A 15,961-nucleotide genomic window follows, 5' to 3' on the forward strand; every position below is an offset into this window, starting at 1 on the left:
GAATTAATTTGCATTTTCTGATGATGGGAGGAGGCAGTGTCTATTAAGCTGAGAGTAACTGCCCAGAAAGAAGTCAGCCTGAGCCCTGGCCCTCTGAAATTTTCACTTAGTTAGAAGTTGGTGATAAAGTCAAGAGGAATGCTTTGTATCAGTACTTAATATTTTTAAGTGTTGTTGAATGCTATGTAGATAGTATTTACTGTAATATCCAGGCCCTGTAGTCTGGGATTGTGGCACATAATGCAGAGACCCATCATCTTATTAACCAAAGTTGTGTTAGCTCAGGACATGGTTGCATGCTAGCATTTCCATAAATGTTAAATGATACTGAATTTTTAAGTGGATTTCACTGGAAGAGATGGGTCTCTGATCATCCCCCACCCCTGCATTAATTCTCTGTGTAACTTTTGGCAAGTTTTTTCACTCTTCAGAGCCTTGATTTCTGCTGTAAAATAAGTGGGTGAGGGTGGAGAAGCTCTAGGAGGTAAACATACTCAGCATTCTCTCGCCTCTTCTGTTCCTAGTGCTCTCGGTGCATACTCTGCCAGTATTATGTGAAAAATCTACATGTCATGTCCTTGAGGTCATTGTAGTAATGCTGACCTGGTTTGGTCTCTGTTTAGGTTGCATCTGCTCTGGAAAAATGGAAGACAGCAATCCGTGAAGCTCAGACTTTTTCCAGAATGCATGTTCTACTTGGGATGCTTGATGCCTGTATCAAGTGGGATATGTCAGCAGAAAATGCTCGATGCAAAGTTTGTCGAAAGAAAGGTATATTTAGATCAGTGTTGCTTATCTGAGTGTAGTAGGGACTAGGATTTCCATTCCAAAGATATTTCCTCCGCTGAAGAATTCTGTGCACACAGCTTTGAAGTATAGTGGGACAGATTTTACCTTCCTCTGGAGGTCTGTAAAATGCTGCTCTTTTAAATAACATGACAGTAAATCAGAGCAAGCCCTTTGTTCCTCAGGTTTGAGTATAAGAGCAGTTTATCTCTCCAGTCTTTAAATTTTCTACAGGGAACACATTAACCTAAAATTTTAAATCTCTTTCATCATCTCCCGGAGTTTTTAGTCATCCACGAAGTAAGACGTCTGCCAGCAGAGGGCAGTATTTGCACACTGGGAGGAATACTCCGCTTTGGGCCCTCTGCCACTGAGTCCTACAGAGCAAGGCGTTTGGGGCTCTTTAATGGTCACAGCTCTCAGAGCCCGTGTAAAAGGAACTTCATGACTAATAGCCCTCAAGCGATTGACTTCTCAGTGGCTAACGTTATTTTGTGAAGTAGGTTAGGATTTAATTCTCAAGGATAGAAAGACCTGTGAAAAATCTATCAGTTGCTCTAAATGCTGAAGTTTCAGAATGAAGGTCGGAGAGAGAAATGACCATGTGAGGTTGGTTCCGTGCATTTTTGACACCGAGTGGTTTAAGAGAACCGTATCATATAGGAGTTGGGAAGCGTTGGGGGTCGAGGAAGAGAATGGGCAGGAAATGTAATACTTCATGTGGGATTCATCTCTTAGTTTGAGATGAACAGCCACCTTTCCTGCTACGACTTGGTTTTTGCTGCTACTTTGTAAATGTTTTAACTGTCCTCCCTAGGCCGAGCTAGATTTGGGGATATAAGTCAGAAGACCTGAGTCTTAAATTACCAGTAGCCTAGTTTATGCTACATTTCTGATCAGAAATGACAGTATTTAAAAAGAAAGTGATAACACTATGCTAGACTGTTTGCTCCCCCATGCTGTTAGTTGAGGGTGAGTGGCTCTTTGTTACGGGCTTGCGGACCGTTGCCATGCTCCCAACAATGCTATACAAGTTTTTCTCCTTGCAGGTGAGGATGACAAACTGATCTTGTGTGATGAATGTAATAAAGCCTTCCACCTGTTCTGTCTGAGGCCAGCCCTCTACGAGGTCCCAGACGGCGAGTGGCAGTGCCCTGCTTGCCAGCCTGCGACCGCCAGGCGCAACTCCCGTGGCAGGTGAGAATTTCTTCTCTCAAAACAAATAAGTGAAATGGTTGTTACAGTTAAGCTTTAGTTACTCAAACGGAATGATTCTAAGGAGTTTTAAGTTCATCTTTTGTGTACGGAGCCTGATCATTGGGGTTACTTAAGTAGGAGCTCAGAGGGCTCTGATTTCATTTAACTTGATGTTGACATTCCTGGTTTTCACTACCAGACATGTTCTGTATCTTCTGGATCATACCTTCTCAGATAACAGTTTATCTCCCTTTGCCTTAACTTCTGCTTTGCCCTCTTCTGAATTACGTCTGCAACCACCCCCTGCTCAGAGTCCTGAAACTCATGACCTTCCTTACCCATACCTGTTGTTTTCCTTCTTTATCATGATTAGAACTCTGGGGTCAACTTGGACATCTTCCTCTCCCTCATGCTCAGTTCATTTATGTCAGTTCCGTGTCCAGACATCTCATGAGTCAGTCTCCTGCTGCCCCTCTCTGTGGTCCCTGCTGTCAGTTGACCCTCTTCCATCTCTCCTCTGAGCTCCTTCGGTGGCTTCTCAACTCCTTAACTCATGGTCTTGCCCCTCCTGTTCATCCAGCTTTGGTGTGGATACCAGAATGGTTTATGTAAGGCATAAAGATAAGTTCGTGTCACTATCCTAAAACTTAAGTCTTTCCATTGCCTCTAGAATAAAGTCCAAACTCCCTGGCCTGATTTTTGAGACTCTTAGACAATACCGGTCTATGTTTTTATGAGCCCTTATTCCCATGTTGTGTGCTCGGTGCAGGCTGTTGACTGGGTATCCTTGTCTGCTGGGCTTTCCTCCTTGCTGGGAATATTCCCTCTCCCCAGAACTGAGGGAACTGACTACAGCCTATCTAAAATTTCACTGCTTGTTTGAGATGTTGTTTTTATATTCTTAGGGTTAATTCTTCCTCTCTGTGTTCCAACCAAGCGTCCAATCTCTCAGTCTTTTGGTGCATCTTGCCTCTGTGGTTAGTCTACATGTTGACTGTCTTCCCACGAGATTGTTAGTACCCTGAGGGTAGAGGTGGTGCTTTGTTCTTCACCCTGATCCCAATAAGGCCTTGTGAAGAGGATATGCCTAATATTTGCCAAGTTAATACCATTGTTTTCCACATTGCAGTTTGAGGCGGTGAAAGGGCAGCTTATAGGTGCTCTGGTTTGGTCTCTGAGAGGGCAGAGCTGTTTGACCCTGACCCCATCTAACAGCATTACTCAGTTATTTCTCACTCCGCTCCCGCTGCACTTAGAGCCAAGTAAGGCACACTACCCTGAAATGGCGGGGCTTTGGACCAGCTGTTCTGAGCTGGGATTACCATTGCTTTGATGTTATGGTCATCTGCAAGCTGTTCTACTAGAAGAGGACCGTCAAGGTGGAGTAACACCTGTCCGGGCTGTGTATGCTTTCAGTCCACCCCAGAGTTGGGAACAGCTTTTAATATCTGAAATGTTACATTATCTGGGTGATTTCGTGAGAAAAAAGGAATGAATAGGTTTTGTATTGTTTTATGTGAGGAGAGGTGGGGTTGTATTTTGGTCTTGATTTCTGTTGCTATTGGTGTCTTATCCAAAGCATTTGGGGCCTGTTGGAGGAGGCCTGCTTAGGCTTTCATGCTGTTGCCCATGTCCTAGCCTTGATTCAGGCTCCCTGCCCTCAGTCATCTCATCTACCCAGTCTGTGAAGAGGATCCCCGTGGGCCTTCATTCTTTCTTAGGACCACTTTGGCCTAGACCCGCGTTCCCTACATCTGTTTCCCTCCCCACAGAAATTACACCGAAGAGTCTGCCTCTGAGGACAGTGAAGATGATGAGAGTGATGAAGAGGAGGAGGAGGAGGAGGAAGAAGAGGAGGAGGAGGATTATGAGGTGGCTGGTCTGCGATGTAAGTATTCAGTTTGCCTTTGTAGTTCACCTCACAGTTTTCCAAGCTGCCCTGGGAAAGACCGGGTTGGCAGTAGCCACCCCCCCCCCCCCCCCCCCGTTGCCACCGGGCCACCATCTTTTTCTCCATGTTTTGGCTGTGGGGTGACTCCACTGCCGTGATTTTTGAAGGGATTTTCAAGGTGCCATGTAACCACCTTCCTAGTGGGAGTTGGATGGCTTGGTCTTAAGAACATCAGCCCTATGTAGATCCATTTGGTCCGACATTTAGTGGAATTCAAGGCTCCAGGTGTGTTTATGACGAGTCTGCTGGTTCGAGCCTCTCAGTGTATGGGGACAGTGGGGACCATGGGTAAGGAAGGCCAAGGCTCACTGTCCTCTCCTAACGGTGGTTTTGGCTGTGCTGCAGTGTTGCTTTCAGAGAAGTGATTTTTCCTCTGGTCACGTGATTTTCTCATCATAGTGTGCAGGGATCTAGCTTTACTAGTTTGAAAAGAGAAGACTAGTTTTTTCATGGCTTAGGGTGGTTGTTAGGAAGGTTCAGATCTGTTTTTGACTAGATGCCAATGGGGGATTTTGGGGGGGCTCTTCCTTTACACTTAACCGCATTGACTCTCACACTTTAACAGCCATTTTTCATGAGGCATTTTCATGGTTAAACCTAAAGCTCTGCAGTCTAGCGTTTTACAGCTTCCTCCAAGGGTATATATATCCAAAATATACCCTTCTTTATAGATAAGTAGAAAAGAGACCACAGATCAAGATTTTGATGAGCTTTTGAAGAGATGGTACAGTTCCCAAGATCACAGCACTCTGAGCGTTTAGACCTTTGTATAAGGAGTCTGAGAAGATGCTTGGCATGACCAGTTTTACAGGAGGGGTGCTGCTAAAACCTGAGGGGTTTGGGTGTGTACGCCTGTCCCCATCTTTCCAATCTTGCAGGGCTCTCATTTGGAATACCTTAATTTCTCTCGTTCCTACAGAGCTCCTTTTGTTTGTTCACTAGGCATGATTTCCCAGTTGTCCAGAGTCAGAACACAAGTAGTCCCTTAACCCCAGATTATGAAGAGACTTCGTCTGCTAGCTGGAGAATATGATTGGGACGCAGAGTTGTCAGGGAATAGATTGTGAATGTGACAGTGTACTCATTTTGTTTATTTTCAGTGTAGTGATAGCTTTCCACTTGCAAGTTACTGTTTTCTTTCCAAAAAAATTGTTCTGTCCAGCTTTCTAGGGTCTTATCTGCCAGAGGGATCTGGGAAGTATTGGTATCTGAGAACCCTTTGTCTACTCCACCTTTTAGGCCACCAAAGATGTGTTCCCTAGTTCCCAACTCAAGGCCCTGGGTTGGTGGCCATCTCTAGCATTTTGAGTTTCATCCTTGGTGTCAGTTTCTTATTCTTTCTTCCAAGCCTGGTCTTGAGCTTAGAGATCTTAAAATAGCCAATGAAAGGTTATCAGGGTCTAGAAGTAGAATATGAAACATTGTTTATTGATTCTTTGTGTCATTGGCTCTGTATACCCTTGTCTCTGTCCAAATGTCACCTCCCTACTTTGAAGGGAAAATGTGTTCAGTGGAGAAGCTCTGAGCTAATCCTAATGGAGCATCACTCCCTGAGGACGTATTGAGAAATATTGGTTTATCTGACATCGAGCACCCGTTGTCAGCCTGAGACACGGGTCATCTTGGGGGCCTTTGTATTCCTTATTCTCCCTTTGGGGGTCCTGGGCAGGGCTCTTATGGAAGTGGCCTGGCCCATTGTTTGGTTTTCAGAAATGCAAGAAAGCAGGACTGGGGCAGGCCTTTAAATTGGATTCACTGAGGAAGACTTCGAGTAGATAACAGCTTTTCTCCCAGAAGATTGTGGTGGTGAGCATAGGATTATTTGGGGGAACTAGGAGGCGAGAACTGTCCTACAGTCAGATTCCATCTCACATGCAAGGACACACACTCACAGGCTAAGCTTGGGCTCTGGGAATTCCAGGCAGACCTATTAGCAAACGGCTTCTCCTCCAGAGTGAGTCAGCTTGCCATTGACTCCTTCAGAGGCCTCGTTCCTAGGAGTAGCTGTGAACAGAGCGGGGACAGAGAGTAGCCATTCTGAAGGAACTGGCCTTCGGAAGAGATTCTTAGAAGGTCTTTGGCAGTTGATGAAAGGTATCCATTCATCTGCTTCTCTACCTTTAAAGTATCATGTCTGATAGGGCAGGAGAGCAAGAGCAAGAGCAACTTATGACCAAAGGGAGCTGTTGCTCTGCTCAACCAGATGCTCTCCCCATCCTGTAGGCATGCTCCCTTCATCCTCCGTTGTTCAGCTCTGAATCCATATTTTCTATTATAGTGAGACCTCGAAAGACCGTCCGGGGCAAGCAGGGTGTCATCCCCGCTGCGGCGAGGCCAGGCCGCCGGCCAGGTAAGAAGCCGCATCCCACCAGGAAGTCTCGGCCGAAGGCGCCACCTGTGGACGACGCAGAGGTTGAAGAGCTGGTGAGTGATTTCGCCTCCTCGCTGTACCCGTCGTTTCTCAGCCCCCACTCCAGCGTCAGGAATCCATCGGGCAACAGGTGGGGGCCCCTCCCCCCTCCCTTTGGAGGCTGATGCGGCAGTTGGGTGGGCCTGTAGGCAGACAGAGGCCGCGGGCCCCCCAGGAGCAGCTATGTCCGGCATTCCCCTGCTGTAGCCTGCAAACTTCGTCTCCTCCAGTTAATAGGCAGCCCATGACTTGTTAAGGATTTTAAAATAGTATCCATGTGTCTCCAGTGGCTCGGAGGGGCTGGGTCTCCGTTGTGGGAATGCCAGCAATGTTGGAGCCTCAGTCACTCCTGGGTCTTTTGCCCACAGTTGTTGTGGGAGGGGTGTTATCCTCCCCTCTGCTCCTCAACCAATGTAATTTTAGTGGTTTTCCTTAGATTTCACTTGAGCTTTAAAGAACAGTCAGAGGCTCTTGAAAACGTACTTACTTTGGCAGAGCAGATTGGGGTTGGGGGGCATAAAGCAAGCCATTAGGGAGCTCGAGGGCAATGCGGGATCCTTCTGCTGGCCCAGCCCTAACTAACCCTTCAAGCCTGGGGCTCTGACTGCTGTGACAGTGGCAGTGGCTCCCTGGAGGGGACACCCACCCTCCCCAGCCACTTAGCTCCCACATGCTTGCAGCAGGAGGGCCTGGGAGAGGAATCGTCCCTCTTGCTTTTCTTCCTCAGAGCCCCCAGCCCCCCGAGAATTGGCTGCCAGTGGTCCCCGTAACCCGTGCGGGTCTCTGCGGTGGCTCGTTTATACCCCTCCCGGTGGGCACGTGATCCCAGGTCCATCTGCACTCCGGTGCGCTGGTGACAGTGGCCTCTCTGGCCGACCTCTAGCGGGACCGCTGGAACGGCAGCTGCTGCCTGCCCTGGGCTGCTTTGATCCGCGTCCGCCAGGGAGGGGCCGGTGGGCTGATGGGAAGAGGTGTGCCCCGCTGAGCGCGCTCCCTGACTGGAATGTCAGATGATTTTGACTGTCTCTGCTCCAAGAAGATGGTTGAGCTTTTTGTTTTTGTTTTTGTTTTCTTTTCAAAGGATATATACGTTTTCTGTTCTGTCCACTCTTCTCTTGGACCTGTAATAACATGTCTCTTTCTTTGGTGCCAGGTACTTCAGACCAAGCGGAGCTCCCGGAGGCAGAGCCTCGAGTTGCAGAAGTGTGAAGAGATCCTCCACAAGATTGTGAAGTACCGCTTCAGCTGGCCCTTCAGGTGGGCTTTGTGTCCTCAGGCCCCGGGGAGCAGGACCGGCCTGGTGGGTGCTCCGAGCATGCAGCCAGCCAGCTGGCTGGGGCCGCGCTGAGTGGAGGTCGTATGGACGACCCTGATCCTTCCTTTAGGACATGTCTGAGTGTGGGGGGCATTCCTTCCCAGACCGGTAGAGACAGCGCTTGGTCCTAGGTGAACACACCTCTTCTCTGCCTGCCCGCTGGCTGATCTCAGCAGGGGTGGGCGTTCCGGGAACGGTGGTCCGAAAACAAGGTTTCGCGCTCTGATCTCCATTTGGTTCTTCTCCACAGGGAGCCCGTGACCAGAGATGAGGCTGAGGATTACTATGACATCATCACCCACCCCATGGACTTCCAGACAATGCAGAACAAATGTTCCTGTGGGAGCTACCGCTCTGTGCAGGAGTTTCTTACTGACATGAAGCAAGTGTTTACCAATGCTGAGCTTTACAACTGCCGAGGCAGCCATGTGCTGAACTGCACGGTGAAGACAGAACAGTGTCTGGTGGCTCTGTTGCATAAACACCTTCCTGGCCACCCGTATGTCCGCAGGAAACGCAAGAAGTTTCCCGATCGGCTTGCTGAAGATGAAGGGGACAGTGAGTCAGAGCCCGTTGGACAGTCGAGGGGACGAAGGCAGAAGAAATAGAGAGGCAGGGCCCTGGTAAGGGAGCTGAGGTGGGGGGGGGGGGGGGGGGGAGGGCCGGGGGGGGTGGGAGGGAGTGAGAGAGGAAGATGGAGAAGAATGTGGAAGGGAGGAGATCACAGGGAGTCCAGAAATGCCCGTCATCCCAAGCTTGTGCTGCCTTGCCCAGCTCTCCAGAGGGCCCTAAGCAGGCAGAGCTCCTTGGAGAGCCTACTCTTGGGCTGGTGGTCTCTGCCCAGAGATACTCTGGGCGGTAGGCGGCCTCAACCCTGCTGAGTGTTTCCAGGGAGAGGCCAAGGGTGCGGCTTTCTCGTGGGCCCCCATCCTTTAACTTTCTTTCCTGCGGCCCCTCCCGCTTTGGCCACCACGACAGTGCCAAGCCTCTGGTCTCCAGGGGAGGGATTACTGTATTACATGGAAGGATTGGGGTAATCAGGCCAGTGGGGAGGCGGTGTTGATTTTTTTACTCTCCATTTACACCCAGTCTTGTTTCTTGAAGCCCGTCCTCTGTCTCTCCCTGCCTCTCCCTCAGGTGATGGTAGCAGTGAGGGCCATACCGCATTCTGTATTCACCAGCATCACGAGACACTCGTGCTCTTTTGAGTTGCTCTTGGCAGAGTAAAAGGACATGTCCTGGAGCCATTCCTGAATACCCCTCCCCTTCTTTGTGACCGCTCTCCCCTCTCCCGCCCCACCTCACCCCTTCCAAATCAAAAACAAAAAAACTGAAAAAAAAAAACCAACAAAAAAACCCCTACAAAACCCACAAAGAACCTAAGGCACTTCACTTAGAGACTGGAGTCCTGCTTATAATCATGCATATAACCTTTACTTGGATGGATCTGGCCAGAGGGGTGTTGGAGCCCAGCCCACCCACATACCAGACACAAGCTCTTAGGGGAGCAGAAGAAAAGCAGGAAGAATTTAAATGTTTAATTTTTTTAAATTGACTTTTCTAGTTATTAAAAGTTGCTTGTTTCAGCAGTGGTATTGTATAAAGAACATCTTGTAAAATATTTCTGTCATCTTGCTTTGGCACATGTACAGTACAGTTTATATGAGAACGTGTTTGCTTTACTTTGCCCCGTCGCCTCCCTCAGCCCATCCTCTTGCCTTCAGAGAAGCGGGGTTGGAGGCTCAGCAGGGCAAGCGGTGGGACCTGGCGGGGTCGGGCGCGTCCCTCTGCCTGCACTGGCGGCCGTTTCTGCCTCCTCCATCTCCAGCCGCCTCCTCCCTCCTCCCGAGCCTGTTCTGGCCTCGGTCGCAGACACGGAGCTCCCGGAGCAGCTGAATCTCGCAGGGGTCCGTGTCCGTGCGGGGCAGGGGGCGGAGTCTGGCCCTAGTAGTTCTAGTTAGGCAGAACCTCGTAGTCTTCTCTCCCTTTTATGGCAGATTTTGATAAAAATGCAAGACAGGGTTTAATTTTCTTTTCTGTCAGCTTTGAATTTAGAAAATGTGAGCACCTCAGCTCTTCTGTACCTATTTAAGTTAAGGGAAAACTTGTCCACCAGGGGATTGAAGCTCCTAGAACTTGAGAATAAAGCCTCTTAATACGGAACTTCAAGGTGTGGTCCTGTCTCCCGCCCGCCTGCCCTGCCCGGAGACTGGGGATTTGCTCCAGTGGCTGCTGGATAGGTTTACTGTCCCTTCTCCCCCAGCTTCGGGCTTAGCACTGCCGCTCCGGTTCCATAGTCCCGGCCACCAACACCATGCCCTGCCTCGTACCCGCGAGCCAGTCTGGTCTTGTTCACAGAATCCTGTGTTCCCACTTCAGTGACACCTGAACTGTTTTTTTTTTTTTTAATTGTCTTTAAGGAGGAAGGGCCCCATTAAAGGGTAAACTTGTAATAAATTGGAATTTCAAATAAACATTATGTACTTGTGTTTATAAAGAAGAAACGGTTCTGGCGAATCTTTCTTTGTGCTCTTGGGGGAGGGAGTGGATTGTGCAGAGTCCTGAGTGCTGGTACTGCTGTTGGGGGCAGTTGTCCTTCAGGAGCAAGAGGATCCCTGAAGTGTGACCTTCAGCTTCTCCTGGCCTTGGCCCTAAGCCCCCTCTCTCCCTCCAAATTTTCATTAGAATTCTAGGAATTCGGGGAAAATATTCTTAAAGGCTTCACTGTGGGAATTTGTATAGTGCTTGAGGACTTAATTTTGGGGCAACTCCTGGCGTTTTAAAACACCTCAAGGAAAATTTCGAACATGGAGCACAAAAAGTGAAAACAATGAATTCCCATGTACTGTGCTTCAGCAATTCCACCACACAGCCAGTCTTACTTACGCCTTCGTGTTTTTTATGCTGGCAGTTTTTAAAGTCCGAGTGCTTGATCGGAGTAGGTCACTGCCAGGTGGCCACCCGCTTACAGAATTCAGAGATGTTGCAGAGCCCACGGTGTGGTCCCATCTACCGAGAGGGAACCTCGGCTCCCAGACCACCCGAACCCGGGGCGGCAGTGATTGAAATGGGAAGAAATCTGAGGAGAACCTGGAGCCCTGGGTGCGGGTTCTGCCCCAGCTGCTCTGTGGCCTTGCTGAGTGTGGGCCTGGGGTGGGGTGGGGAGCCGCCTGCCCGGAGGTCCGCCCCAATGTGTCCAGCGCTCCGGCTCTGGGCAAGGGAACTGTACGACCTCCGAGCATTTCCTAGACGGTCACAGCCGGACACGGGGGCCCGGCCATGTCCGTGAAGTCATGTTCCCCAGTGGGTTTTTTAGGGTACCTGAGGGTGGTGCCCGCGGGCGTGCACCCTGGTCTTGTTAAACCATCGGCCTCCCTGCCAAGGGTGGGACCTTAGGGGAGCCACCGGACTTGGGCTGACGCCTGCAAACAGGAACGAGAACTTTCTCCCGAGGACAGGCACCACTCCTGGGATTCAGCGGAGCCCTCCCTCTAGCCCTGCCTGCGCTGCCGCCTCCTCAGACCCGGGCTCTGGGGAGGCTCTGGAAATTGGTCAGGGGTGGCAGTGAGCCGGGGCCTGCATTGCCCGGGAGCCAGGGCGTCCTTACGCAGGGCACTGAGAATCCCAAGCCGGGCAGGAGGAGAGGGCCCGGATTGCAAGATGCTTCTAGGACTGCGCAGGCCCGGGGCCTTTCGCCAGGCTGCGGCCAAGAGCAGGCAGGCAGAGCAGGTACTGACACCCCTTCCGGGGGACCTGCTCCGTCTGACCGCGGACTCCTGGGAACTTCGAACCGTTTCCTCGGACCTAACACCGAGGTCAGGGCTAAGAAGTTCCCTGGCCTCAGGCTTCCCATGCACAAGCTCAGCCGCGGAGGGGCAGAGCCCGCGTGGACGTGAGCAGCACACAGATGTGCCGCCGGGCCTGGGGGCACCCCGTGCACAGGCCAGCAGGTGTTGGGTTCTGGAATTTTCTTTGGGGGTTGGGGGGTGGGGAGGCCCCGCTGTGGGAGGGGTTTCTCTGGACGAACCGCCCTAGGTTCTAACACCTGCCGTCCCGATGGAATCCGTGGTGTGGCGGAAGTCACAAAGGCTCTGGAGGCCGCAGGCTGCCTGGCCGTGTGTGATCTCCAGCCAGCAAGCTCTCCACACTTCCCCTGTCTGTGAAATGGGGAGAGAAGGGTCAAGTGGAAGGCTTCTGGAAAAGGTCTCTAATAAATGTTTCCTTCTTCCTTCTCCCCCAGGGTCTGGGACTTTTCTGGTGTCCCCCAGTGCTGAGAAGCCACCGGCAGAGACCCTCACCGCCCACCTCTCCCCTCCCAGTTGTTCTGGAAGCTCAAATCTTGTTTCCACCTGGCGGGACCTAGCTGACTGCGCCCCTCCCTGACCACTGCCTGGCAAGGGACAGGGGTGGACTGGTGCCGCTCCTGATGCTCAGCGTCCCCTCCATCCTTTGCCCATACACATGTCACCTGCCTTTCTCTTCCCCAGTCTCCAGAATCCTCTCCTTTTGCTCCCACCGCCCCTGCCCTGAGCGCAGCTCAATGCAGCCCCTGCCCCCCCCCGCCCCCTTCCGACCCGGGCCCCCGTCACCTTCAACAAGCGCAATCTCTCAGTCAAGGACCCTCACGGGGGGAGTGACAAGGTGTCAGGGTCACTTGGCTTCACCGACTAAAAAAGGCTAGAGGCCTTCCTGCGTGCTCCCTGAGGGGAAAGGCTTTGGGGGGGCTGGGGGGACAGGCCGTGCAGGAAATGCATGAGCACAGGTGGCTGGCTGCAGAGCTCCCCCGGGGGGCGGGGCGGTCCTTGCGGGGAGGGACAGTCCTCAACTCTGCTCAGCTCCTGATGGGAATTTGACACCGCCTGTTTGATCTTCAGTTGGTGTCTTTCTCGCCCGCTGAGACCGCTGGTTGGTGCAGGGCACAGAGCTCCGGCCTGAGAGGCCCTGGCTTTGGGAACTCAGCCCTACTACTGATAGGAAGCAGTCGACCCTGGGCCCCCCCCGAGGCTCTGAGGCGAGGCTGGACCCTTGGGGCCTCCTGGCAGTGACATTGAGTGCTGGCTCTGCGCATCATGCACCCAGGGCCAGTGGCGCAGGCCCTCACCTGGCTGAAGTCACAGTGGCCGGAGCAGAGGCCAACATGGGCCTCTGGGGTCTGAGCCCCCACCCCCAGCCCAAGCTGATGGGGTCTCCGCGGGAGGGCCACACACTCCTTAACAGTGGGCAGAGATGGCGCAGGTCCCCGCGGCCTTGGGCTTCCCCGGCGCGCACATACACACGTACCTTGTCCTGGGCCCTGGCACACGAGTGTGCAAGGTGCCCTGGAGCAGCCGTGTGCACTCCCCTGCACCTGCCCCATTTCTCACCGCAGCTCTCCACACCGCAAATCCTTCCACAGCCTTCGGAGCTGGGGGCCCAGTTCCCACTAGACTCCAGGGCTCCCCATGTCCCCTGTCTGGGCTGCCAAGATGCCCACATACCAGTCCCGCCCCATCTCCACTCCCCCCAGATTGCTGAGGGGAGGCGGTGGGGTGCCCTGACTAGGACCCCAGGGAGTGAAGTGGACACCGGCAGTCCTGGCAGGCAATGAGGACAGTCACTCCAGCCTCAGCCCTCAGGCCCCGGGAAGGGACAGCGGGACACGCCCACCCGAGACGGCGGGAGCAGGTCCTGAGGCTCCGAGGGAAACTTGGAGACAGGTCAGTGCCCTCACTTCCCATATGAGTGAAGAAAGCAGTCCTACCCACACCCCCCAGACAGGCTAGAGTCCCCAAGGCCACGGGTGTCCTTCCAGGGATTCCCGGAGCGGCCCGGCCGGCATCCCAGGCACACTTTGCGAAGCGGGAGCTCAGGACTCAGGCAAAGGAGCAAAGACAGGCGAGAGGGGAAAACACACGCACACGCACACGCGGGGACCTCTGCAGAAACAGCTGCTCCCCAGGGACGCCCTCCTGACCGGGGGGCAGGGGGGAGCCAGAGATCGGGGGCCGGCGCATGAGGCCAGCACCCACCCCGCTCTGCCCACCAGGGAGACTCCCGCAGGGCCCCCACCCTCCTACCTTCCCCCTGCTCGGCCCACAGAGGACTCGGCGGTGCCACACGGGGGGGTTTATTCCAGTCACAGCTTCCAGAGAAACTCAAACAATAAATTACATCATTAAATAAACTCCCTGCTGGACCACGCCCTCTTCTGCCCCTCCTCCTCGCCACATGCTCCCCCAGGACCCCGTGGGGACCTGGCCAGGCCTGCCCCCTGCACTAGGCCGCAGGGGAGTGAGCCTCACTGGGTCCCGGCAATCGAGGTGGCAGGAGAGCCTCCCCGCCCTGGTCCTCGGCCCCTCGCACTCACTTGCCTGACCTTGACAGCTGGGCAGCTGCTAGTCAGCTGTCTCCTCCGGAGGAGGGGCCGGGAGGGGGCGACAGCCGCCCCGCGCAGGCCCGTGTCCCTAGAGGTGCGTGGGGTTCTCCAGAGAAGGGTCCGTCTTAGTCATGTGCAAGACCACGGTGGGGGCCTTGTAGTGGCAGTGGGTGCCACGGCCGTAGCCCCCGGGCACCCGGCAGGCCTTTGCCCGGGCCCGGCCAGCTCCCATCTTGCGGTGGCACAGGCTCTGCCAGGTCTGGAAAGTCTTGGAGCTCCATACCCAGACGCCGCTGGTGATGCCCACCACCAGCGACATGAAGATTTTGAGCATGAAGACAGCCACGGTGGGCACCGAGCCCCCTGGCAGCGAGCAGTCCCTCCGGCCGCCGGGCATGCTGGCTGCCGAGCAGGGCTGCTCTGTGGCCCGAAGGCGCCAGAAGTCCATGTTGAGGCGTTCATAGACGTAGCACACGATGACGCAGGTGGCAGGCACCGTGTAGAGGATGGAGAAGACCCCAATCTTGACCATGAGCTTCTCCAGCTTCTCCGTGTTGGTGCCGCCTGTCTTCATGATCTTGCGGATGTGGAAGAGGGCCACGAAGCCCGTCAGGAGGAAGCTGGTGCCCAGCACCAGGTAGCAGGAGAGGGGCACCAGCACGAAGCCCGTCAGTGCAGCCGCATCCATGCTGGCCACGTAGCAGAGCCCCGTGAGCTCGTCCCCGGCCACCTTGCGCAGCGTCAGGATGACGATGGTCTTGAGGGCCGGCAGGCCCCAGGCCGCCATGTGGAAGTAGCTGCCATGGGCCTCGATGGCCTCGTGGCCCCACTTCTTGCCGGCTGCCAGGAACCAGGTGAGGGTCAGCACCACCCACCACAGCGAGCTGGCCATGCCGAAGTAGTAGAGCAGCAGGAAGACGAGGGTGCAGCCCGTGTTCTCCAGCCCCTCCTGGATCACGTAGAGCGCGCCCGCCTCCTGGTCGCAGGCCACGCTCTGGGCGCCGGCCACCGCGCGGATGAGGAAGGCCAGCGAGTAGACGTTGTAGCACATGGACAGGAAGATGATGGGGCGCTCGGGGTACTGGAAGCGGTGGGGCTCCAGCAGGAAGGTGAGCACGGTGAAGGCCGTGGAGAAGAAGCACAGCGCCGACCACACGGCCATCCAGACGAGCGCGAAGTCCTTGTCGCGCCGCGACCAGAACACCTCGACGCCGGGCCCGCAGCGCGGCGCGCACGAGCGGCTCTTCTCCACGTACTGGAACTTCTCCGGGTTCTCGCAGGTGCCGCCGCCGCCGCCGCCGCCGCCGCCTCCCCCCGGGCCCGAGGCGGGGTCGCCGGGGGGCCGCGCGGGCCGTGGCGCCACGGGCAGCATGCCCAGACCCTTGTGGGGCTCGGCGGGGCCGGCCGTGGCGTTCTCGGGCGCCTCCATGCAGAGCGCGTGCGGGTCGTTGCGCGTGGGCAGCCGGGCGCAGTCCAGCGAGTCGGGCCAGCCGAAGTTGAACTGCTCCATGATGGGCGCGCAGCGCAGGCGCGCCTGCTCGCACATGGGCCGGCAGGCGGGGATGGGCGTCGAGACCTGGTCGGTGCACATGGGCGCGTACAGCGAGCACAGGAAGAAGCGCAGGTGGCTGTGGCAGCCGTACTGCACGAGCGGCGCGAACTCGGCCAGCTCCGCGGCCGCCTCGCCCTGCGACGTGTGGCCCAGCAGGTTGGGCATGCGGGTGAGGTTGTAGCCGATGCCGCGGCACATGGGGATCTCCACCGCCTGGCAGGGCGCCGGCCCGCGCCCGCGCTCCGGGTCGAAACGGCCGATCTCCAGCGCCGCGCCGCCCGCCGCCAGCAGCTGCCACAGCAGCAGCGCCCGGCGGAGCGGCGGCACGGCCATCCCGGGCGGCCCCGGCCGAGGGCGGGAGGGCGGCCCCGGCTCACTCGGGCCGCGCCGTCCGG

General features: G+C 54.8%; 2 protein-coding genes across 2 annotated transcripts in view; one reads left to right on the forward strand and one right to left on the reverse strand.

Moving 5' to 3' along the window:
• BAZ1B (bromodomain adjacent to zinc finger domain 1B) overlaps positions 1-8,817 on the forward strand; it is a 70,380-nt gene extending 61,563 nt beyond the window's left edge. The window contains exons 14-20 of the mRNA XM_021700311.2: positions 624-771; positions 1,836-1,983; positions 3,756-3,871; positions 6,213-6,358; positions 7,498-7,601; positions 7,910-8,282; positions 8,797-8,817. Coding sequence (XP_021555986.1) covers positions 624-771; positions 1,836-1,983; positions 3,756-3,871; positions 6,213-6,358; positions 7,498-7,601; positions 7,910-8,267 — 1,020 coding nt within the window. The 3' untranslated portion in view covers positions 8,268-8,282; positions 8,797-8,817. The remainder of the gene's footprint in view (positions 1-623; positions 772-1,835; positions 1,984-3,755; positions 3,872-6,212; positions 6,359-7,497; positions 7,602-7,909; positions 8,283-8,796) is intronic.
• Positions 8,818-14,046: 5,229 nt separating this feature from the next.
• FZD9 (frizzled class receptor 9) lies at positions 14,047-15,899 on the reverse strand. Its single transcript, XM_021700413.2, has one exon. The coding sequence runs from the start codon at positions 15,897-15,899 to the stop codon at positions 14,103-14,105; it is 1,797 nt and encodes a 598-aa protein (XP_021556088.2). The 3' UTR covers positions 14,047-14,102.
• Between the last annotated feature and the right edge of the window lie 62 nt (positions 15,900-15,961).

This window comes from Neomonachus schauinslandi, chromosome 5 (assembly GCF_002201575.2).
Source record: "Neomonachus schauinslandi chromosome 5, ASM220157v2, whole genome shotgun sequence".
NCBI lineage: Eukaryota > Metazoa > Chordata > Mammalia > Carnivora > Phocidae > Neomonachus > Neomonachus schauinslandi.

What these genes read in the sequence shown, in the direction of transcription:
- FZD9 (XM_021700413.2), bottom strand. Translation starts at nt 15,899, where the DNA reads ATGGCCGTGCCGCCGCTCCGCCGGGCGCTGCTGCTGTGGCAGCTGCTG.